The sequence below is a fragment of the Heptranchias perlo genome, chromosome 4, assembly GCF_035084215.1.
Source record: "Heptranchias perlo isolate sHepPer1 chromosome 4, sHepPer1.hap1, whole genome shotgun sequence".
In the NCBI taxonomy this organism is placed as follows: domain Eukaryota; kingdom Metazoa; phylum Chordata; class Chondrichthyes; order Hexanchiformes; family Hexanchidae; genus Heptranchias; species Heptranchias perlo.
In genome coordinates, this window is record NC_090328.1 from 38114088 (window position 1) to 38138345 (window position 24258).

Consider the following 24258-nt stretch of genomic DNA (forward strand, 5'->3'; position numbering starts at 1 on the left):
AAATGGCATATCCCGTATCCTGAGACTGTGACCCCTGCACAATATACAAATAAATGGGATGCTCATCGCTGAACTTTTATTATGTCTCCTTATGTACACTCAATAGTAGGTCTCTATACTACGCTGTATCAAATATGCCACCATGGGCATCATGTCAAATTTTGTTTGATCACGTTCCTGTGAAGCACCTAAAGGTGATAAATAAATGCAAGTTGTTGTTGTTATTGTCGTCATTTGTTGTTGTTATTGTTTAGTGCGCCTTACAATCACTTAACATTATTTGGCTGCCAACTTGGCATGAAGGAGTGGAGATAGGCAAGTTTCGAGTTAGCAGAGGAAAGCTTTAGCCATCAGGAAGCTTGGTGAGGAGACTAAGTATTATTTTATTATCTTCTGTCATGAAAGTTATATTTCTGAGCACTTTGCATGAAATGGTGATAGTAGGTGGAATTTGAAATCCAGTTCGTATGTAAGGGTATTTTAGATGGTATGGCAACTTTTTTTAATGGGGAAGGAGTACAATGCAATAATCATGGGGGACTTTATTCTTCATAAGACTGGACAAATCAAATTGTCAAAGGTAATTTGGAGGACGAGTTCATGGAATGCATTCGAGACAGTTTCATAGAACAATACATTGTGGAACCAACCAGGGAACAGGTTATTTTAGATCTTGTCTTGTGTAATGAGACAGGGTTAATTAGTAATCTCATAGTAAAGATCCTCTGGGGAAGAGTGATCCTATTATGATAGAATTTCACATTGAGTTCGAGAGTGACATACTTAAGTCCAATACTAGAGTCTTAAACTTAAATAAAGCCAATTACATAGGTATGAGGGGTGAATTGACTAAAGTAGATTGGGAAATTAGATTAAAAGGTATGACAGTAGATAAGCAATGGCAAGCACTTAAAGAAATATTTCAAAATTCTCAACGAATATACATTCCATTGAAAAATAAAGGGGTGATTTTAAACCCCAAGAATGGGTGGGTTGGGGGCGGGTGGGAGTTGAAACTAGTTGTTTTTTTGGGTTGCAACCGCAAAATTTTCAGACTTTGCATTCCCAGTGGGACGCCTGTACTTTTATGCACCGACGTTAAACCCAGAAATAAAGCTGGATTGCGGTCGCGATCCAAAAAACAACTATTTTCAACTCCCACCCGTCCCCAACCCAGCCGTTCTTGGGGTTTAAAATCACCCCCAAAAACTCTATGGGAAAATGATCCATCTGTGGCCAACTAAAGAAGTTAAGGATAGCATTAGATTAAACGAAGAGGCTTATGGTGTTGACAAGAAGAATAGTAAGCCTGAGGATTGGGAAGAGTTTTAGAAACCAGCAAAGGATGACCAAAACATTGATAAAGAGGGAGAAAATAGAATATGAGAGTAAACTAGCAAGAAATATAAAAACAGATTGTAACAGCTTCTACAGTATGTAAAAAGGAAGGGAGTAGCAAAAGTAAACATGGGTCCCTTAGAGGCAGAGACAGAAGAAATTATAATGGGGAATAAGGAAATGGCAGACGTTAAACAAATATTTTGTATCTGTCTTCACAGTAGGAGACACAAAAAACATTCCAATAATAGTGGGGAACCAAGGGGTAATGAGAGTGAGGAACTTAAAGAAATTAATATTAGCAAATAAAAAGTACTAGAGAAATTAATGGGACTAAAAGCCGACAAATCCCCCGGACCTGACGGCCTACATCCTAGGGTTTTAAAAGAGGTGGCTGCAGAGATAGTGGATGCATTGCTTCTGATGTTCCAAAATTCCCTATGGTTCCAGTGGATTGGAAGTTAGCAAATGTAACACTACTCTTCAAGAAAGGAGGGAGAGAGAAAACCGGGAACTATAGGACAGTTAGCCTGACATTGGTCGTCGGGAAAATGGTGGAATCCATTATTAAGGAAGTGGTAACAGGGCACTTAGAAAATCATAATGTGCTTAGGCAGACTCAGTATGGTTTTATGAAAGGAAAATTGTGTTTGACAAATCAACTAAGAGTTTTTTGAGAGTGTAACAAACAGGGTAGATAAAGGGGAACCAGTGGATGTAGTATATTTGGATTTTCAAAAGGCATTCGATAAGGTGCCACATAATAGGTTGTTAGACAAGATAAGGGCTCATGGGGTTGGGGGTAATATATTAGCATGGATAGAGCATTGGTTAACAGACAGAAAACAGAGAATAGGAATAAATGGGTCATTCTCAGGTTGGCAGGCTGTAACTAGTGGGGTGCCACAGGGATCGGTGCTTGGGCCTCAGCTATTTACAATCTATATTAATGACTTAGATGAAGGGACCAAGTATAATGTATTCAAGTTTGCTGATGATACAAAGCTAGGTGGGAAAGTAAGCTGTGAGGAGGACACAAAGCGTTGGTTGTCCTCATATACGAAACACAGAAATTTAATATGCAGGTACAGCAAGCAATTAGGAAGGCAAATGGTATGTTGGACTTTATTGCAAGGGGGTTGGAATACAAGAGCAAGGAAGTCTTGCTACAATTGTATAGGGACTTAGTGAGACCACACCTGGAGTACTGTATATAGTTTTGGTCTCCTTATCTAGGGAAGGATATACTTTCCTTAGAGGCGGTGCAATGAAGGTTCACTAGATTGATTCCTGGGATGAGAAGGTTGTCCTATGAGGAGAGGTTGAGTAGAATGGGCCTATACTCTCTGGAGTTTAGAAGAATGAGAGGTGATCTCACTGAAGCATATAATATTCTGAGGGTGCTTGACAGGGTAGATGCTGAGAGACTGTTTCCCGGGCTGGAGAATCTAGAACTGGGAGGCATAGTCTCAGGATAAGACTGAGATGAGGAGGAATTTCATCACTCTGAGGGTTGTGAATCTTTGGAATTCTCTACCCCGGAGGGCTGTGGATGCTCAGTTGGTCAGTATATTCAAGACTGCGATCGATAGATTTTTGGAATCTAAGGGAATCAACGGATATGGGGATCGGGCGGGAAAGTGGAGTTGAGGTCGAAGATCAGCCATGATCTTATTGAATGGTGGAGCAGGCTCGAGGGGCCGTATGGCCTACTCCTACTATGTACTCTATTAAGCCCACCATTTTATGATGACTTAATAGGTCAAATTTCATTTTTGATACATGTAGTTACAAGATTTTTACCAGTGTTTTGAGGATCACATTCCATGATTCCATCAATTTTGTTGTTAAAACTGCAAACCAATAGCCTTATGTATTGTACATTACTTTTAATGGTTGCTTTTCAGTTGAGTTGTACTACACAGGGTATATGATTCAATGAGCAAAGAAAATTGTTGATGAAGGCCTGTATCAGACCATCACCTGTAAGCTGCAGCTTTTGTTTATCTTCATTATCTTCTTCATCTAGGTCTTGGTGTAATTCTCACAAGTGGAATGGCTCTCTCTTGCAATGTTGTGCAGCAGATCACCATGATCTTTTTAACATGTTCTTAGGTGCATTGTAAAGTGCCCCAAGACTGATCCAGGCAGCAAAAGTGTTACCTGAGGACTCCAACAATTTTCCCTATGGTGGTTTCCACTTTGATGTGTTCTGAATTGTACCTATTCTCTAGCTCAGTACAGGGGTCACCTCAGCGGTGATTTGAGCCACAGTAGTGTAGCGCAAACCTTGTTCCACCAGAAGCCATCCTTCCATTTTCACTGAATAGAAAGGACACAAAGTGTAAATGTCATGAGAGCTGCCAGGGAATTGTGCATTGATATACATGATTTCACTGCTGGCTGCAATCCTTCTGGATGTTGAGAGGGTGCAATCTTTACGGTTGACGCAAGCCCTCAGATTGCAGGTGGGAGCTTGACTAGGAACGTGAGTGCCATCAATAACTCCTTGCACCCTTGAGAAGCCAAACATATAGCAAAACCTAGTTTTACTCTGCTGTTGCTCCAGAGGGAAGATGATGTAGATAGTGGCAGCAATGATGGAATAGGTGTCAGTAACTTCCTTTTGATACAACGATGCACAACAAACTGTCTAATGCTGTAGATATCACCTGTGGGGGACTTAAAGCTGCCATTAGCATAAAATGTAAGGGCAGTAGTGACTTTAATTGTTGCTGGCTGTGCCATTTAGACACTGGAATGTGGCAGCAGGCCTCCTTGCAGCAGCTGGTAGTGGTAATTCCTGCCCTAGTTAGCCACAGCCTGCTAAGCACTACTCTCGTGGCATATTGAGGTAGCCTTACTGTTGTCGTACACCCACTGGACGGGATGATGGCCTGTGACAGAGTCTGATTTCAATGGCCTGAAGCTAATATTGCCTCTATCCTTCTCTTTCAGCTCCATATAGATGTTGGATTCATGCCCCATAACCATTCAGCCAGAAAACTGAATATCGGCATAAGGTAAGGAGATTTAACTCAATAGCAGCAAAAGGAAAGGGAAAATCAACTGGTAGTATCACTATTATGGGGAGCGGGCAGGAAATTGGACATGAAGCTGAGTTCGGATCGGTCAATGCCCTGTGGGTGGCGGAGAGGGCCCAGGGGCTATGTGGCCGGGTCCTGCTCCAACTTCTTGTGTTCTTTAGATTTGTGGTTGGGATCAGATCAGCCATGATCTTATTGAATGGCGGAGCAGGCTCGAGGGGCCGATTGGCCTACTCCTGCTCCAATTTCTTATGTTCTTATGTTCTTATGTAAACATGTGAAAGCTAAATAAAGAAGAGAGCAAAGAAACAACAAAATTCAGTACTAGCTAATTAATGGACAAAATAGAGAATATTTATCAGTAGCAAGAAAAATACAACATACCTCGTAAAGTCAATCTTCTGATTCTGAACACCACTGTGCCTACAATTATTATAAGAGTTTCTTGCACAGTTTCTGTGATTCATTAATCAATGGGATTTAACACAATGCTTGTGGATCCCAATTAACAAGCAATTAACAAGCTTTGGCTACTAGTTCTCAAATTTCACCTTAACATATGCAATCTGTGTTTCTATTTGATTTAGTAATTCATGTTAAGGTGAAATTTCAAAACTAGTAGCCAAAACCTGAGCACATAATCTGAGCTGACAATCCAGGGCAGTACTGGGTATTGCTGCACTACCTGAGATGCCATTTTTTGATGAGATGTTTGTCTATTCCACTGGTTCAGGTGAACATTAATGCTCACGCAGTACTATTCAAAGAGGATCAGGGAGTTCTACTATAATACTTGCCAACATTCATCTCTCAACTAATACCACCAAAAATCAGGTTAATTGGTCATTCATCTCATTGCTCATTTTAACATGTGTGCAAAATGGCTGCCATGCTTGCCTACTTAACAATAGCCGCTGCATTTCAAGATAATTCATTCTATGTGAAACACTTTGGGATGTTTCTGAGAGATGAGATAAGGTGGTATATAAATATGAACTATTATTTTTTTCACAGGAGGAGTTGGTATAACCTCGGATGCTTGGAATCCCGCACATTCTTTAACTCTATGAACTGCCCAGTTTCAAGGCCACGGATTCCATTATATACGAGACAGTCACAGAAGGCAAAGAAACAACAGCTGGTGAAAGAGATCAGCAGCAGTCAGAAACTGAGAGACTGGCTGTGGAGAAGGGAGGTGCTATATTATTTTAACAGGGTATGCTGGTGAAGAATGAGATGGGATAGCTTTGCTTGGTACCTGCTGGTTGCTGCTTGAAATAGATATAAGTGGAATAATTAACAAGGATATGCAAGAAAAATTAGAGAACATCAAGCTTGAAAAGACCAATAATCAACAGTTCCAATAATATATACATTAGTTGTATTAAATTGTATTTAATATACACCTTAGGATACATTAATTGTCAATGTTTTTGACTTAATAAATTAAATTCAGGTCTCTATATTTAATCTTTTACACAGCATTTGTTAAATCATATTGAGTTATATATGAATCCATTAAGGCTCGAATTAGTGGACTAGTATAATATAACAACTTAGGCATGCTACTCAACAAAGATAGAAATACATTCTATAGCTCATTTCCTGCCTGTGCCGTTGCTGCTCTTACCTGCAATGTAGATCGTCCTGAAGTATTTTGACTCTGTGGAGTTCTGGCTAAAATGAGAATCAGCCCAGCAGACGGACACCAGAGCAAGTAAAAGCAGAGAAGTCATCTTTGTGGCTGCAGAAATTCACTTCACTGTGGAAAAAACTAAAGGAATTTGGGTAATTGAATAATTGAGCAGAGATTTCAGCAGCTGCAAACTGTCTTGAACACACTGCAGTCAAATACACAGAGTGATTATTATGCTAATCCACAGTGGAATTTGAATGGATAGATACAAAATATTAAGATTGGAATATGAATTGTTATCGCATTAAAATCCAATTCTTGTAACATTAGCAATTTGTAGCAACATTGACACATACATTACTGAGAAAAAAAAACAGATCAAGTACAGCTTCAAATACAGTTGCTACATTACCTAAGAAAGTCACATTCATACTGTAGAGAGAAGCAAAAACTATCCCATTTCTAGCATTAGTTTTGGATAGCACATACGATATTTGCAAATGTAATTTTATTTCATATTCCATTTTAATTTAGATATAAAACAGCTGGGGTTGGAAGAATGAATACAAAAAAGTATCAGAAAATAACTCAACACTGCAATCAGCACTGTACTCAGGACTGCAGAAAACCCTTTGCAGTATTTTACCGTTATCCTTCAAATAGAACTGAAATGTGAAAATAAAACTCAAGAAATCAACTCACCATTTTAAACAGAGCCATCACTTGAAGTAGAAATGAAGAAGATAATGTACAAACTAGGTTAGAGTGGACAGTGCAAGCACTGCAGTCACACAGATTGATTTTTCATTCATTTCTAACCTAGAATGCTGACGCACAAACTCAGTGTGCCAGGTAGTGTGTCCGCAGTCAGGAAAGCTGAATGCAGCAGAATGGCACAACCAGGCTGGGAACAGTCGTTAGAGTTGAGCTAAGTGCCATCACGAATAGATAATGACACATAAAAATAGATTCTGGATGCTGCATTGCAACTATTGGGCTGCATATATCTGTCGCAAATTCTATTTTAGAAACATATTTATGCCTAATTCTTAAATATCTGTGGGGTTATTTTCCCTGTCCCTGTCACTGTTATTTTTCACCAGTAGAAAAAGGAATGATGTGTAATAATTTGCAAACATCCCAGCATGTGCTGCAGTCCACATGGACTGAAATGCATCATTAAAGGCATCGTTAAAACCGATTATCCCTTACATTACAAAAACAAAGTATACTAATAAAAGAGATCCTAAAACCTCATCATCAAGGGGATTTGTATTATTGTGCACATGAAAGTAGTCAAATAATTGTGTATAATTTTGAATTGTAAAAATAATTTAAGGCCATTTTTTTAATAGAAACATAGGGGTGAATTTCCTCACAGTGAGCTACACTGCTGTAATGCCAAAGAAAAAAGACTTGCACCCACCGATGGCCCGGAAAGGCATTTACACGGTGATCAGCCTACGGCCTGCTTAGAATCTTAGAACCATGGAATCATAGAATCTTACAGCACAGAAGGAGGCCATTCAGCCCATCGTGCCTGTGCTGGCTCTTTGAAGGAGCTGTCTAATTTAGTCCCACAACCAAGCTTTTTCCCCATAACCCTGCAAATTAGTCCTTTTCAAGCACATGTCCAATTGCCTTTTGAATGATTCTATGGAATCTGCTTCCACCACCCTGTCAGGTAGTGCGTTCCAGATGTTAACAACTCTCTGTGTGAAAAAGTTTCTTCCCATTTATCCTCTAGTTCTTATGCCAATTATTTAAAATCTATCACCTCTAGTCACCGATCCACTTGCTAGAGGGAACAGTTTCTCACTGCTTGCTCTATCAACACCCCTTATAATTTTGAATACCTCTATTAGGTCTCCCCTTAACCTTCTCTGCTCTAAGGAGAACAATCCCAGCTTCTCCAATCTCTCCACATAACTGAAGTCCCTCATCTCTGGTATCATCCTGGTAAATGCCTTGACATCCTTCCTAAAGTGTGGTGCCCAGAATTGTACACAATACTCCAACTGAGGTCTAACCAGTGATTTGCAACTGTTTAGCATGACTTCCTTGTTTTTGTATTCAATTCCCCTATTTACAAAGCCAAGTATCCTATACACTTTCTTAACTGCCTTCTCAACTTGCCCTGCCACTTTCAAAGATTTAGATTTGTGAATATGCACCCCCTGGTCCCTCTGCTCTTGCACCCCGCTCAAAATAGTACCATTTAGATTATACTGCCTCTCCATGTTGTTCCTCCCAAAGTACACTTCATACTTATCTGCATTAAATTGCATCTGCCATGTTTCTGCCCATTTCACCTGTCTGTCTATGTCCTCCTGAAGTCTGCTACTATCCTCCTCACTATTTACTACATTGCCAAGTTTTGTATCATCCGCAAACTTTGAAATTGTACTCCCTATTCCCAAGTTCGGGTCATTTATATATAACAAGAAAAGCCATGGTCCTAATATTGATCCATGCGGGACCTCACTGCACACTTCTCTCCAGTCAGAAAAACATCTGTTCACCACTACTTTCTGCCTCCTATCCCTTAGCCAACTACGTGCCCAAGTTACCACCGTCCCTTTAATCCCATGCGCTTCTATTTTCTGAATAAGTCTGTTACATGGTACTTTATCAAATGCCTTTTGAAAGTCTATATATACAACATCTACTGCACTACCTTCATCAGCCCTCTCTGTTACTTCATCAAAGAACTCAATCAGTTTAGTCAGATACGATTTCCCTTTAACAAATCCATGCTGGCAGTACCTTATTAACCCATGCTTCTTCAAATGAGAATTAATTTTGTCCTTGACAACGGTCTCGAGTAGTTTTCCCACCACTGACGTTAGACTGATTGGCCTGTAGTTACCAGGTTTATCCCTCTCCCCTTTTTTGAACAGGGGTGTAACATTTGCAATCCTCCAGTCCTCTGGCACCACTCCCATATTCAAGGAGGTTTGGAAGATTGCTTCAGCCTGGTGGGAAAGCCACAGCCTCTTATCCCTCAGAACAACGTTAAAATGGTAGTCGGCTCCCAATGACGTCATCAGGACCTGATCTGCATAGTTAAAGAAGGACCTTGACGGCGTCTTGGCACCTGTAACTTAAAGTTGCAGTAAGCGAGATCGTGGCTGGAGGCCAGTGGATAAGTTTCCTGCTCCATTTTAACCGCCCCTCTCACCCAGTTTCCGCCAGGCGGGGAAAGTAAAAATTCATCCAAGTTACCCAGAGTGCATTAGGAGTATAAAAGTAGGAAACTTGGAGCTGCAGCACCACTGGCCCTCATTATAATATATGTTACCGAGATCAGTGGACACTCAAAGGACGAATCGAGGGAAGGGCCATTCTACTGAGAGAACTTGATGAAAGCATTTTAATGGTGTAAATTGGATGGAAATGGTTTCTCCCTGAATTTCCTGCCAAAAACAATTTCCTGCACCGTTTATACATCAAAAATGGTGAGGAAATTCACTTCCATAAAAATTCTATACCAAATATGATATTGCAATGTCATGCAATGTATGATTATCCCAATGTTAATGGAAATCAATGGAATTAAAATCAGATGGGTTCTACAATGGGCAGCATTAACGCACAGACAATGGAGATGAACAAATTACCCCTCATGACAGGGAAAGAATATTTCCTTTGATTGGAGAGTTAGTGAAAAGGGGTCATCAATTTAAAATTATTACTGAGAGAGTGAGGAGAGAGTCATCAGGTCTTACCTGAATAATTGGTGCGAGCTACCGATGCTGGTCGCACCACCATAGGCAGCTCATTCGACGGGAAATGTCAATTTTGGGCCTCAGGTAAGTCCTGGTATGGCGCGGGGGGGGTGGGGGGGGAGCGGTTGGAGGGGGCTTTGGGTGTGGGGGGGAGGGGTGGTGCGATTGTGACTTCTGTGGAGTGGCGGAGTACTCCTGCTCCTTTTGGCTCCACAGAGAGGTGTTTCTTAAAAATAAAGAATTACAACACTTACCTTTGGTCGGCAGCCCGACATTTGACCTACTCATCAGTGATGAATTCGTCAAAGGGCTCCTAATTTACATACTTTTTAAAAATTCGTTCATAAGATGTGGGCGTCGCTGGCGAAACCAGCATCTATTGCCCATCCCTAATTGCCCTTGAGAAGGTGGTGGTGAGCCGCCTTCTTGAACCGCTGCAGTCCGTGTGGTGACGGTTCTCCCACAGTGCTGTTTGGAAGGGAGTTCCAGGGTTTTGACCCAGCGACAATGAAGGAACGGCGATATATTTCCAAGTCAGGATGGTGTGTGACTTGGAGGGGAACGTGCAGGTGGTGTTGTTCCCATGTGCCTGCTGCCCTTATCCTTCTAGATGGTAGGGGTCGCGGGTTTGGGAGGTGCTGTCGAAGAAGCCTTGGCGAGTTGCTGCAGTGCATCCTGTGGATGGTACACACTGCAGCCACAGTGCGCCGGTGGTGAAGGGAGTGAATGTTTAGGGTGGTGAATGGAGTGCCAATTAAGCAGGCTGTTTTGTCCTGGATGGTGTCAAGCTTCTTGAGCGTTGTTGGAGTTGCACTCATCCAGGCAAGTGGAGAGTATTCCATCACACTCCTGACTTGTGCCTTGTAGATGGTGGAAAGGCTTTGGGGAGTCAGCAGGCACATGGGAACAACACCACCTGCACGTTCCCCTCCAAGTCAAACACCATCCCGACTTGGAAATATATCGCTGTTCCTTCATTGTCGCTGGATCAAAACCCTGGAACTCCCTTCCAAACAGCACTGTGGGAGAACCTTCACCATACGGACTGCAGCGGTTCAAGAAGGCGGCTCACCACCACTATCTCAAGGGCAATTAGGGATGGGCAATAAGCCGCAGAATACCCAGCCTCTGACCTGCTTTTGTAGCCACAGTATTTATGTGGCTGGTCCAGTTAAGTTTCTGGTCAACGATGACCCCCAGGATGTTGATGGTGGGGGATTCGGCAATGATAATGCCGTTGAATGTCAAGGGGAGGTGGTTAGACTCTCTCTTGTTGGAGATGGTCATTGCCTGGCATATTCAAGGACGAACGCATGTTTTAGGCTCAGGTCACCTAAAAAATGGGCCCCATGAATTTGCCAGTGCGACCAACGGCCTGGGCAGATTAGGCGCAGGCCATCCCACTGCAAAACTGGTATGCTTTGCACCTATGGGCATAACACATACCAATATCTACCTCTGTGTGTTAAAAATACAAAGATAGGTCATGTGGTTGATAGTGAGGAGGAAAGCTGTAGAATGCAGGAAGATATCAATGGACTGGTTAGATAGGCAGAAAAGTGGCAAATGGAATTCAATCCGAAGAAGTGTGAGGTAATGCATTTGGGGAGAGCAAACAAGGTAAGGGAATACACAATAAATGCGAGGATACTGAGAGGTGTAGAGGAACAGAGGGACCTTGGAGTGCATGTCCACAGATCCCTGAAGGTAGCAGGACAGATAGATAAGGTGGTTAAGAAGGCATATGGGATACTTTCCTTTATCAGCCGAGGCATAGAATATAAAAGCAGGGATATTATGCTGGAACTGTATAAAACACTGGTTAGGCCACAGCTTGAGTACTGCGCACAGTTCTGGTCACCACATTACAGGAAGGATGTAATTGCACTCGAGAGGGTGCAGAGGAGATTTACGAGGCTGTTGCCAGGACTGGCGAATTTTAGCTATGATGACAGATTAGATAGGCTGGTGTTGTTTTCCTTGGAACAGAGGAGGCTGAGGGGTGATTTCATTGAGGTGTACAAAATTATGAGGGGCCTAGATAGAGTGGATTGGAAGGACCTATTTCCCTTAGCAGAGGGGCACTAACCAGGGACATAGATTTAAAGTGATTGGTAGAAGGATTAGAGCAGAAATGAGGAAAAATCTTTTCACCCAGAGGGTGGTGGGGGTCTGGAGCTCACTGCCTGAGAGGGTGGTAGAGGCAGAAACCCTCAGCTCATTTAAAGAATACCTGGATGTGCACCTGAAGAGCTGTGACCTGCAGGGCTACGGACCAAAAGCCGAAAATTGGGATTAGGCTGGGTGGCTCGTTTCTCAGCCGGCGCTGACACGATGGGCCAAATGGCCTCCTTCTGTGCCATAATTTTTCCACGATTCTATGAAAAATATACACACACACAGACTCACACACACACACACACACACACACGTGAGTGCTTTGCCTAGATTGTATTAGAATGGATGAAAAGGTATATAACAGATGTACTGCTAATAGTGTTAAATTAAACTATGTTTTCCTTTTTCCTAGAGTTTTTTCTTGGTCCTCAATCCCCTGACAAAAATACAAATGCCTAGTTATTCTAATACCATCTCACCAACTTTGGACTTGAGCTAGTGCAGGGAGCTATGGCTTTGCAATGACCTTTCTCTGCTGCCTGACCCTGGGTCCCCTAGTCTCATGGAAAAGCTCAATTGGCTCACACCCACATGTAGCTCTGAAACCAGAGAGAAGTTGACATCACACTATCCTAAAGTTTGAATTTGCTGTTGGCATAAAGCTTTACAGTTCCACTAATTGAGTGATACTGACCAGCATTGTTAAGAGTCCGTTGGAGCACTCAATTTCCTCCCAGTTTCTGACTGGCCTAAAAGTTCTGTTTAAATGTTGAGATGACTTTGTGATATTGTGCCCAAACTGTGTGTTATGCTTGATCTGATTGCGGATTATTAGATAATTGATGCTTAAGGGGCTAGCCCACCAAATTCCAGTCTTCATACATCACACATGCGAGATGCTCCGACTGCCCAAATGTGTCAGACTTCATGGCTCAGACAAGTTCTCGCCTATCAAGGTTCTGAAGGAAACTGTGGCATCATTTCAGTTTCTGTTGACAGAAAATTCTATACAGTGGGAATTACCTTCAGTGCTCTCTTGGCACTTGACTTAGTGCAAGAGGACATCAAAGAACAGAAAGGACTGCCAGAGATATCAGATGGCACCAAAGACTTAGGTCCCGATATTTAAGGGGAGGCGGGGAGGGTGCGGGGGAGGCCAAAAATGGGCTGGAGGTCCTGCCGCATTAAATGCATTTCCCACCCGGCAGCCTGTCAAATTGACAGCCTTGTCGGCGGTCGGGAGGAAAAATCCGTGGCACGAGACACTAGCTAGGGACCGTCCCGAGGGAGAGGGGGAAGGTCGTAGATCATGACTTGGGGGGGGGGGGGAGGGGAGGAGAGGATATCACGGCGGGTGGGGGGGGGGGTGAGGGGAAGAGATGCGGGACACTCGGATGCCACGAAACCCATTAACATAAAAACGGCAATGGGCATGTGTACGGTGGGTTGGGATCGTGTTTTGCACATTTGAGGGTTTAACTCACGCCCCCATTCGACCCTCTCCTGTCCATAGTTTGGACAGGGGTGTGGGGTCAATGTTGAGGCCTTACTGTTCAGACCTACCAGTAGAGCACGCATCATATTCAAAGGCACAGTTACTTGGCTATGACTGAAGAGTGCTGCCTCTAAAGACAAATATTTTGCAGGTAAACAGTTACATAAGAACATAACAAATAGGAACAGGAGTAGGACATATAGCCCCTCGAGCCTGCTCTGCCATTCAATAAGATAATAAGATCATGGCTGATCTTCAACCCCAACTCCACTGTCCTGCCCGATCCCCATATCCCTTGATTCCCTTAGAGTCCAAAAATCTATTGACCTCAGTCTTGAATATACTCACTGCTCTCTGGGGTCGAGAATTCCAAAGATTCACAACCCTCTGAGTGAAGAAATTTTTCCTTATCTCAGTCCTAAATGGCCGACCCCTTATCTTGAGACTATGACCTCTAGTTCTAGTGTCTGTCGCCAGAGGAAACAGCCTCTCAGCCTATCAAGCCCTCTAAGAATTTTATACGTTTCAGTAAGATCACCTCTCATTCTTCTAAACTCCAGAGAATATAGGCCCATTCCACTCAATCTCTCCTCATAGGACAGTCCTCCCACCCCAGGAATTAATCTAGTGAACATTTGTTGCGCTGCCTCTAAGGCAAATATATCCTTCCTTAACTAAGCAGACCAAAACTGTACACAGTACTCCAGGTGTGATCTCACCAGAGCCCTATATAATTGCAGCAAGACTTCCTTAATCTTATACTCCAACCCACTTGCAATAAAGGCCAACATACCATTTGCCTTCCTAATTGCTTGCTGTACCTGCATGTTAACTTTCTGTGATTCATGTGCACGGACACCAAAATCCCTCTGACTACCAACATTTCTTAGTCTCTCACCTTTTAAAAAATATTCTGCTTTTCTATTTTTCCTACCAAAGTGGATAATTTCACGTTTCCCTGAATTATACTCCATCTGCCACCTTCTCGTCCATTCACTTAACCTGTCTATATCCCTTTGCAGCCTGTGTGCGTCCTCCTCGCAGCTTACTTTCCCACCTAGCTTTATTTCATCAACAAACTTGGATCTATTATACTCGGTCCCCTCATCTAAGTTATTGATTTAGATTATAAACAGCTGAGGCCCATGCACTGATCCTTGCGGCAACCCAATAGTTACAACCTGCCAACCCGAAAATGACCCATTTATTCCTACTCTCTGTTTTCTGTCCATTAACCAATCCTCAATCCATGCTAACATATTACCCTCAGTCCCATGAGCCCTAATCTTGGGTAACAACCTCTTGTGTGACACCTTATCGAATGCCTTTTGAAAATCCAAATATACTATATCCGCTGGCAACCAATTATCTACCTTGTTAGTTACACCCTCAAAAAATTCTAATACATTTGTCAAATAAGATTTCCCTTTCATAAATCTGTATAGACTCTGCCTAATCATATTATGATTTTCTAAGTGCCATGTTACTATGTCCTTCATAATAGACTCTAGCATTTTTTCTATTACTGATGTCAGGCAACTGGCCTGTAGTTCCCTGTTTTCTCGCTCCCTCCTTTCTTGAATAGCGGTGTTACATTTGCTACCTTCCAATCCACGGAGTCGTTCTAGAATCTATGGAATTCTGGAAGATCAAAACCAATGCATCCACTATCTCTGCAGCCACCTCTTTTAAAACCTTAGGATGTAGGCCATCAGATCCAGGGGATTTGTCAGCTTTTAATCCCGTTAATTTCTCCTGTACTTTTTCTTTACTGATCTTAATTAAATTAAGTTCCTCACTCTCATTAGACCCTTGGTTCCCCATTATTTCCGATATGTCTTTTGTGAAGACAGATATAAGATATTTGTTTAGCGTCTCTGCCATTTCCTTATTCCCCATTATAGTTTCTCCTGTCTCTTCCTCTAAGGGACCCATGTTTACTTTTGCTAATCTCATCCTTTTTAAATATTTGTAGAAGCTCTTACAATTTGTTTTTATATTTCTTGCTAGCTTACTTTCATATTCTATTTTCTCCCTCTTTATCAATTTCTTGGGCATCCTTTGCTGATTTCAAAAACCCTCCTAATCCTCAAGCTTACTATTCTTTTTGACAACATTGTAAGCCTCTTCTTTTAATCTAATATTATTTTTAACTTCTCTAGTTAGCTACAGTTGGATCATTTTTTCCATGGAGCTTTTATTCCTCAAGGGAATGTATATTCGTTAAGAATTAGGAATTATTTCTTTAAATGTTCGCCATTGCTTATCTACTGTCATATCTTTTAATCTAATTTCCCAATCTACCTTAGCCAACTTGTCCCTCATACCTATGGAATTGGCTTTGTTTAAATTTAAGACTCAATTTCAAACTTAACTACATCACTCTCAAACTCGATATGAAATTCTATCATATTATGATCACTCTTACCCAGAGGATCATTTATTATAACATTACTAATTAACTCGTTCTCGGTATACAATACTAGTTCTAAAATAACCTGTTCCCTTGTTGGTTCCTTGACATATTGTTCTAGAAAACTGTCTCGAATGCATCCCATGAACTCGTCCTCCAAACTACTTTTGCTGATTTGGTTTGCCAGTCTATATGAAGATTAAAATCCCCCATGATTATTGCATTACCCTTGTTACATGCTCCTCTAATTTCATGATTTATGCTCTGTCCAACAGTATAGCTACTGCTAGGGGGCCTATAATATTCTCCCATCGGTGTTTTCTGCCCCTTGTTATTTCTTAGCTCCAACCATACTGATTCTACATCCTGTTTTTCTGACCAAGATCCTTTTTCACTACTGTCTTTATTTCATCCTTTACTATCAGGGCCATCCCCCCCACTTTTCCATTTTGCCTATCTTTTTTAAAATTCAAGTACCCTGGAATATTTAGTTCACAACCTTGGTCACCCAGCAACCATGTCTCAGTAATGGCTACTAAATCAAATCTCTATTTGTGCCATTATTACATTCAGATATAGCGCGTTCAATTTTAACTTTTTACTATTTTTCCCTGTTGTGACCTTAGTCACTAATATCCTATTACCTTTGTCTCTGTCCCTTCCTGACACATTCTGCTTGTTTTTATCCAAATCGCCACTCTGCTCTACAGCCTTGACTTTTCTCTTTAGACTTATAAATTTACCCTTACCTGAACCCTCCTCCCTCTTCTTAGTTTAAAGCCCCATCTACCGCCCTAGTTATTCAATTTGCCGGGATATTGGTCCCAGCCCAGTTTCGGTGGAGCGCGTCCAAACGGAACAGCTCCCACTTTCCCCACTACTGGTGCCAGTGCCCCATGAATTGAAACCTCTGCTTCCCACAACACTCTTTCAGCCACATATTTAACCATCTAATCTGTTTGTCCCTATGCCAATTTGTGCATGGCTCAGGTAGTAATCCAGAAATTATTACCTTTGAGGTTATAAGAACATAAGAAATAGGAGCAGGAGTAGGCCAATCGGCCCCTCGAGCCTGCTCCGCCATTCAATAAGATCATGGCTGATCTGATCCTAACCTCAAATCTAAAATCATGTCCAATTTCCTGCCCGCTCCCCATAACCCCTAATTCCCTTTACTTCTAGGAAACTGTCTATTTCTGTTTTAAATTTATTTAATGATGTAGCTTCCACAGCTTCCTGGGGCAGCAAATTCCACAGACCCACCACCCTCTGAGCGAAGAAGTTTCTCCTCATCTCAGTTTTGAAAGAGCAGCCCCTTATTCTAAGATTATGCCCCCTCGTTCTAGTTTCACCCATCCTTGGGAACATCCTTACCGCATCCACCCGATCAAGCCCCTTCACAATCTTATATGTTTCAATAAGATCGCCTCTCATTCTTCTGAACTCCAATGAGTAGAGTCCCAATCTACTCAACCTCTCCTCATATGTCCGCCCCCTCATCCCCGGGATTAACCGAGTGAACCTTCTTTGTACTGCCTCGAGAGCAAGTATGTCTTTTCTTAAGTATGGACACCAAAACTGTATGCAGTATTCCAGGTGTGGTCTCACCAATACCTTATATAACTGCAGCAATACCTCCCTGTTTTTATATTCTATCCCACTAGCAATAAAAGCCAACATTCCGTTGGCCTTCTTGATCACCTGCTGCACCTGCATACTAACCTTTTGATTTTCTTGCACTAGGACCCCCAGATCCCTTTGTACTGCAGTACTTTCCAGTTTCTCGCCATTGAGATAATAACTTGCTCTCCGATTTTTCCTGCCAAAGTGCATAACCTCACATTTTCCAATATTGTATTGCATCTGCCAAATCTCCGCCCACTCACCCAGCCTGTCTATATCCCCCTGTAGGTTTTTTATGTCCTCCTCACTCTCTACTTTCCCTCCCATCTTTGTATCATCTGCAAACTTTGATATGTTACACTCGGTCCCCTCCTCCAAATCGTTAATATAGATTGTAAAGAGTTGGGGACCCAGCACCGACCCCTGCGGAACACCACTGGCTACTGGTTGCCAGTCCGAGAATGTACCATTTATCCCAACTCTCTGCTTCCTGTTAGATAACCAATCCTCCACCCATGCCAGAATATTACCCCCAATCCAGTGATTCTTTATCTTGAGCAATAATCTTTTATGTGGCACCTTGTCGAATGCCTTCTGGAAGTCCAAATACACTACATCCACTGGTTCCCCTTTATCCACTCTGTACATTATATCCTCAAAGAACTCAAGCAAATTTGTCAGACATGACTTCCCCTTCATAAAGCCATGCTGACTTTGGCCTATTAAATTATGTTTATCCAAATGTTCCGCTACTGTCTCCTTAATAATAGACTCCAAAATTTTACCCACCACAGATGTTAGGCTAACTGGTCTATAATTTCCAGCCTTCTGCCTAATACCCTTTTTAAATAACGGTGTTACATTAGCAGTTTTCCAATCTGCCGGGACCTTTGCCGAGTCCAGAGAATTTTGGAAAATTATTACCAAAGCATCCACAATCCCTACTGCCACTTCCCTCAAGACCCTAGGATGTAAGCCATCAGGTCCAGGGGATTTATCCACCTTGAGTCCCATTAATTTACTGAGTACCAATTCCTTAGTGATTTTAATCGTATTTAGTTCCTCGCCCCCTAGAGCCCTCCATTTGTCCACTGTTGGGATATTCTTAGTGTCCTCTACCGTAAAGACTGAAACAAAATATTTGTTCAGCATTTTTGCCATCTCCATGTTTCCCACCATTAATTTCCCGGTCTCATCCTCTAAGGGACCTACGTTTGCCTTAGCCACCCTTTTTCTTTTTATATAACTGTAGAAACTCTTGCCATCTGTTTTTATATTTTTTGCTAATTTATTTTCATAATCTATCTTCCCTTTCTTAATCAATCCTTTCGTTACTTTTTGCTGTCTTTTGAAGACTTCCCAATCTTCTATCCTCCCACTTGGTTTGGCTACCTTATATGTCCTTGTTTTTAGTCGGATACTATCCTTAATTTCTTTACTTAGCCACGGATGGCTGTCATTTCTTTTACACCCTTTTTTCCTCAGTGGAATATATATTTTTTGAAAGTTGTAGAATAACTCCTTAAATGAACACCACTGTTCATGTACCGTCTTACCCTTTTTAATTTGGACTCTAGCCTCTCAAACTCGCTCAGCAGAACCGCATTCCTAGTTTTACCTATGTCGTTGGTTCCTACATGGACCACGACAACTGGATCCTCCCCCTCCTGCTTCAAGTTCTTCTCTAGCCGCGAGGAGATGTCCTTAACCCAGGCATCATGCAGGCAACACAGCCTTCGGGACTCCCGGTCGCGGCCATAGAGAACAGTATCTATCCCCCTGACTATACTATCCCCTAACACTACCACATTCCTTTTCGCTCCCCCCACTTGAATGGCCTCCTGTACCATGGTGCCCTGTTCAATATACCCATCCTCCCTGCAGTCTTTGTTCTCATCCATACAGGTAGCAAGTACCTCGCACCTGTACTAACTGCTTCAGCAACAACCTCGACCGCAGGTTGTTGCTGAAACCACAACCTTAATTTTTTTTATGCCTCCATTCCTTCCAGACAGTGCAGAAGACATCAGCAGTTCTAGCCAATTTGCAGTCCGTGGATGCATCAAGCATGTAACACACATTTTATTCAGGAAAGTCAACACCTTTGTCACCTTTCCTACAGACCAGCAACTACAGCATGACAGGGCTGTTCGATTCCACCATATCGCTGGCTTTCCTAAAGTACAGGAGTTGAATGAAGGCACCCATGTGGCTACCTCAGTCTCTAACCATCATATAATAGCCTACGTAAGCAAAAAGGGGATCTACTCCATCAACGTGACCATCACCACTGTACCATACAGGTCAATGCCCACTTTTCAGAAACACCCACAATACAATACATTCAATTTACCCCAATCATCTGTGCCAGGCTTATTTGAAGACAAAGGGAGATTGGTAGGATGGTTTCTGGGAGATGAAAGGCTACTTGTTTCAGCCCTAGCCACTCTCTTCAGTCCCAGCTAAAGGCACCCTTGTGGCAACCACAGATTGAAGCAAAGCACAGATACAAGAATCATTCAGCTACCATTGATATACTGTTGGCATCCTAGAGCACTACTTCAGATGCCTCAACAGATCAGGGGCACACTACAGTACAGCACCCAGGGTTTTCAGAATCATCGTCATCTGCTGCATGCTCCATAACTTTTCTATATAAGGGAGGCCTAAGATGGAGAGGAAGGTGAGGAGGAGCAAGAGGCCAATCTAGAAATAATACCGAGCCGGAGGTAGAGAGTGACCATGAGGCTATACCTCCTGAAACACCAGGATGTCTGGTGCATTAGGTGCTCATCCAATTTATAAAAGAACATAAAAAATAGGAGCAGGAGTAGGCCATTCGGCCCCTTGAGCCTACTCTCCCATTCAATAAGAATAGCTAAATTTATATTTAGCTAAGTGCCTGAGTTATCCTTTAAGGTGGCCCAAAACATCTGCAGCAACACTCCTCTACCCTTCCTCAACTACCATTAATGCCCATCTTCACCCTGTTTCGCACATTCACAAAAAAAAAATCTCAGGGTAAAATACAAAGGGAGGGCAACCAATTTATTTTGTTATCTTGAGTGATATGTGATTGACACCAGTGTGCTATAATATGGTGCTTCCCCTGAGTGTTGGTGGATTGTGTATGATTTCTAACTCCTAACCTATTTGGTTTAAGTGATTCCACTGTGAAAGGAGTAAATATGCTGGCTAGATACAGGGTTTCAGTGACAGTCAGCTGGGATTCAGGTGACCTTGTAGCTCCTTCAGCTGTTTCATGTGATAGCCCTGCAATTGATTCAGCCACATCTGCTGTTGCTGTGGCTGGCTGTTCCTGCCCATTTTCTGGCACATCTTACTATCAATTGCACAGGAATTCTGGATGGACCAGATGTGGCATTGCCTGAGAGACAAGTTTCACCCAGGACAGGGGGCAGCACCACCCACAGCTTCCCGCACAGGAAACGCCGATCGTCCAGTGAACTCCTTAAAGAGGGGGATGAAAATTCCTGCAGTGGATGGCTTTAATGTGGTGGTGCTTTTCCCGAGTATTACTCCAAACACACTGTTATTAGGCATTCCCACAACATGTTCACTGATCTGCGTGGGAGCAGCAATGACGTCAACGAATCCCTGCCTCAAGGTTTTCTCAGTCTGACCCCTTCAGTCAAATGGAAGCTGGATAGGTTTGAACCCATGGCAACCTATAAAATTCAGGAAAGCTGGCGAGCAGTTTCAGAGTTGACAACTCAAAAAAGCAACGTACAACTGAAACACAGCTGTGAATCAAGGCTTACAAACAAGTGACTGAATAAATTAACCTTTTTTATTATATTGGATTTCAGGATTTTTATTAGCATTTGGGATCATATTCCACAATTCAGTTTGTTTTTGTGTTAAAAAAATGGGACTCAGTAGTCTTATCAATGACACACAAAAAGAATTAGTTACAATGGGAGTGCAGCGGGACACGAACTTGTCAAGACTCAAGTTGTAGCTATAACTAATGTTTCATTAGTTGTATTATATGAAGTACACAGAAGTGTAATTTTTGGTGAAATTAGAAATTTTTGAAGGGATGGTGAACTGTGATGGTGGATAATTTATTCCCTAGGGGTGTCTAGAGGCATGACTCCGAGGGCCACGAAACTTTGCTCTTTGGTACTTTTTCATGGCAATTTCCAGCATTTTGAAGTGTACTGTGATTCAGCATTTTAATTCTGAAATGGTTTTATATGCTGTATGATGACTACAATTTACCAAAACAGCTAACAAAATTGTCCTAAAAAAATTCATCCCTGATTGTAACTGTCTCTGTTCCCAAAGTAAAGAGTCACATGGTCAATTGAACAGTTTGGTGGGTGATGAAATTGTGATTTGAGAAATGAATTTGGTGTAGAAACAAGTAGATAAAATTGAAACTAAGCAGGGGTTGGGTGGGATTGATTCCACTGCAGATGAATTGTCATTTCCTTTAGATCATTTTATACAATGATATTCCTATATTTATTTTCACAAAGGTTTGAATAGGGGAGTCAGAATACATATTTGGCAACATTTATATCCTAACCTTCATTGCTGCCCCCTTTGACCATCTCCAGATTTGGCAAGGATTGAATTACAGTTGTGACTCTTGCATAAACCACAGGATACAAGTGGTTGTAGTTGAGGTTGATCCGTTGGGTTTGGTCTAGGTCTTTAATAAGTTAAGATGTGCAGCAATGTGATTACAGTGTCTTAACCAAATGCTGTTATTTAACACTAACATTTCTGGCTCTTGTAAAATGTTGCCAATTAATTTAGATGTGCATTGTGTCTTAATATCTTGCTGTCTCATGGTCTCACTTCCTCAGATGCTCAAGGCTAACTGAGGCCTGTCATCCCATCGCCCTCCAGTACCCTACTCACTTTGCCTGTGATAATAGTCCCGAGTTGGTAAAATTGCCTCACAACCTTTTTGAAAGGTCACAAGATAATTATGGATGAGCAAGGCCATTCAGCCCATCTTCATTCACCCATCCAGAATGATCCTAACGACCATCATTGTAGTTTCTTAAATAATTCCAAAGTGACGATCTTCAATTTCCACCCAAAATGGGCACGAAGTTGGCAGAGCGGCCATGCCACCCAACCGATGCCCAAACCATTTGACTGCCGTAGGCAAGCTACAGGTGCCAAGCAGACGCCTCGATGAAGCTCGCCAATTGCAGTAGGGCAGGAAATCAGTTGGCTCCCATGCTGAGCTGGCCGGCAGGTTGAATCTTGGGGGGAGTGATCCTGGATGGGAGGTCGCAGAAACCCCAGAGAAATGGTGTGAACAGCCATTAATGCCATTTCTCCACTGAAATTCTGCCCGTAAATATTTTACGAGGTTTTTGAAACCCACATTTTCTAGATAAATTACTTAAACAGTCATTTCATTTTTTGATAACCAGTTAGCTTTACAAATCTTGTATGGACCATAAATTCATGTTTCAAGAACATGCTTTATTGTACTGCAAACTTAATTCTAAGGTAAATACCTATTGTAAATAGACATCACAAAACACAAATCCCATCATGGCAAATTATGAAATTGATTTCAATAAATCTGGTCATTTATGCTAAAATAACCATGAAAGCAAAAAACCCAACTGGTTCACCCATGCCTTACTCGGTCTGGCCTACATGTGACTCCAGTCCCATACTATGTGGTTAACTCTTAGTGCCCTCAGGAAAACTAAGGATGGGCAATAAATACTGCCGCACCCCAAGAACAAACTGAAAAGCTCACTACCTATATCTTCCAATATGTGTTTGTGCTTGGTAAAGGTGAGGAGAGTGATGCAGGGTATTGTGAGGTGTTGGCTCGGTCATCAGTCTGTTCTTCATAAACAGAAGAGAAATGCTAGTCCCAAGAAGCACCTTCAAGCAGTTCTTGCATTGCAATATATACATATATGATGTTTTTGAGGTTTAGTGTATGACGGTGTTCCAGTGACTGAGTATAGGGGGTGACATAACAAGAAGATAATGACACCATTCCTGAGTTTCTCAAAGGTAGCTTCCCCGATACCCTCAATGCTGTCATGTCCTATGATGTCCAACGAGAAGTCAAGGGCTTTTACTGCTTGGGACTCCTCCAATTCTACTCTGCACACTTTTATCATCATGTCTTGGATATCAATAACTAGATAAGCAGTCTGGAGATTGTGCAAGTTTAAGTAGGACAGAAAGTGACAGAGCTGTACATTCTGCAGCCCACGCTACCTGATATTAAATGAATGTATATCAGACAGCTGAGTAGACTTAGGATTTCATAAGTCAAATCCCTTTTGAGATTTTTGGGTGTCAACAGTTTGGCTGTAAGTTGCTGCTTATATCCCCCAGAAAACAACAACTCTAATGTAGAAAATTTCCCATGGTGCCTTCACAGTTGGTTATTGGGAATGATGCTGAGCCAGGAAGAGAGAGATTAGGTAATGGGGCAGAAAGCGTGACTGGCCAATTGGATTTGAAGGTTTTTAAACATGGAAAAAGAGGTGGAGAGGGGAAGAGGTCTAGGGACACAATTCCAGTGAGCAGGGCTGATGTGACTGAAGGCTCTACCACCAATGGTAAGGCAAAGAGAGGGGAGATGTTTGGAAGGCCTGAATAAGAAGAATGGAGCATTCAAAAGAGCTGGAGGAGCTTGCAGAGGGGCAAGGGTGTGGAGGGATTCATGGATCAGGATAGGATTTTAAATTTAACTGTGAGAGATAGAAAACCAGTGAAATTCAATGAAGACAGGAGTAATTGACAAATGAGATGTACTGCAGGACCGAACGTGAGTTGTGGAGTTTTGGATCATTTGTATTTTATGGAGGGAGAAAGGAGGATGTTTCGAAGGGGGAAGG

General features: G+C 42.1%; 1 protein-coding gene across 2 annotated transcripts in view; it reads right to left on the reverse strand.

The window, feature by feature from the left end:
• The window catches only part of hapln1b (hyaluronan and proteoglycan link protein 1b), an 87445-nt gene that overhangs the window by 42935 nt on the left and 20252 nt on the right, over nucleotides 1–24258 (reverse strand). For both annotated transcript variants that reach the window (XM_067982170.1, XM_067982169.1), the window contains one exon: nucleotides 6016–6159. In XM_067982170.1, the coding sequence (XP_067838271.1) occupies nucleotides 6016–6121 (106 nt within the window). In that variant the 5' untranslated portion in view covers nucleotides 6122–6159. The remainder of the gene's footprint in view (nucleotides 1–6015; nucleotides 6160–24258) is intronic.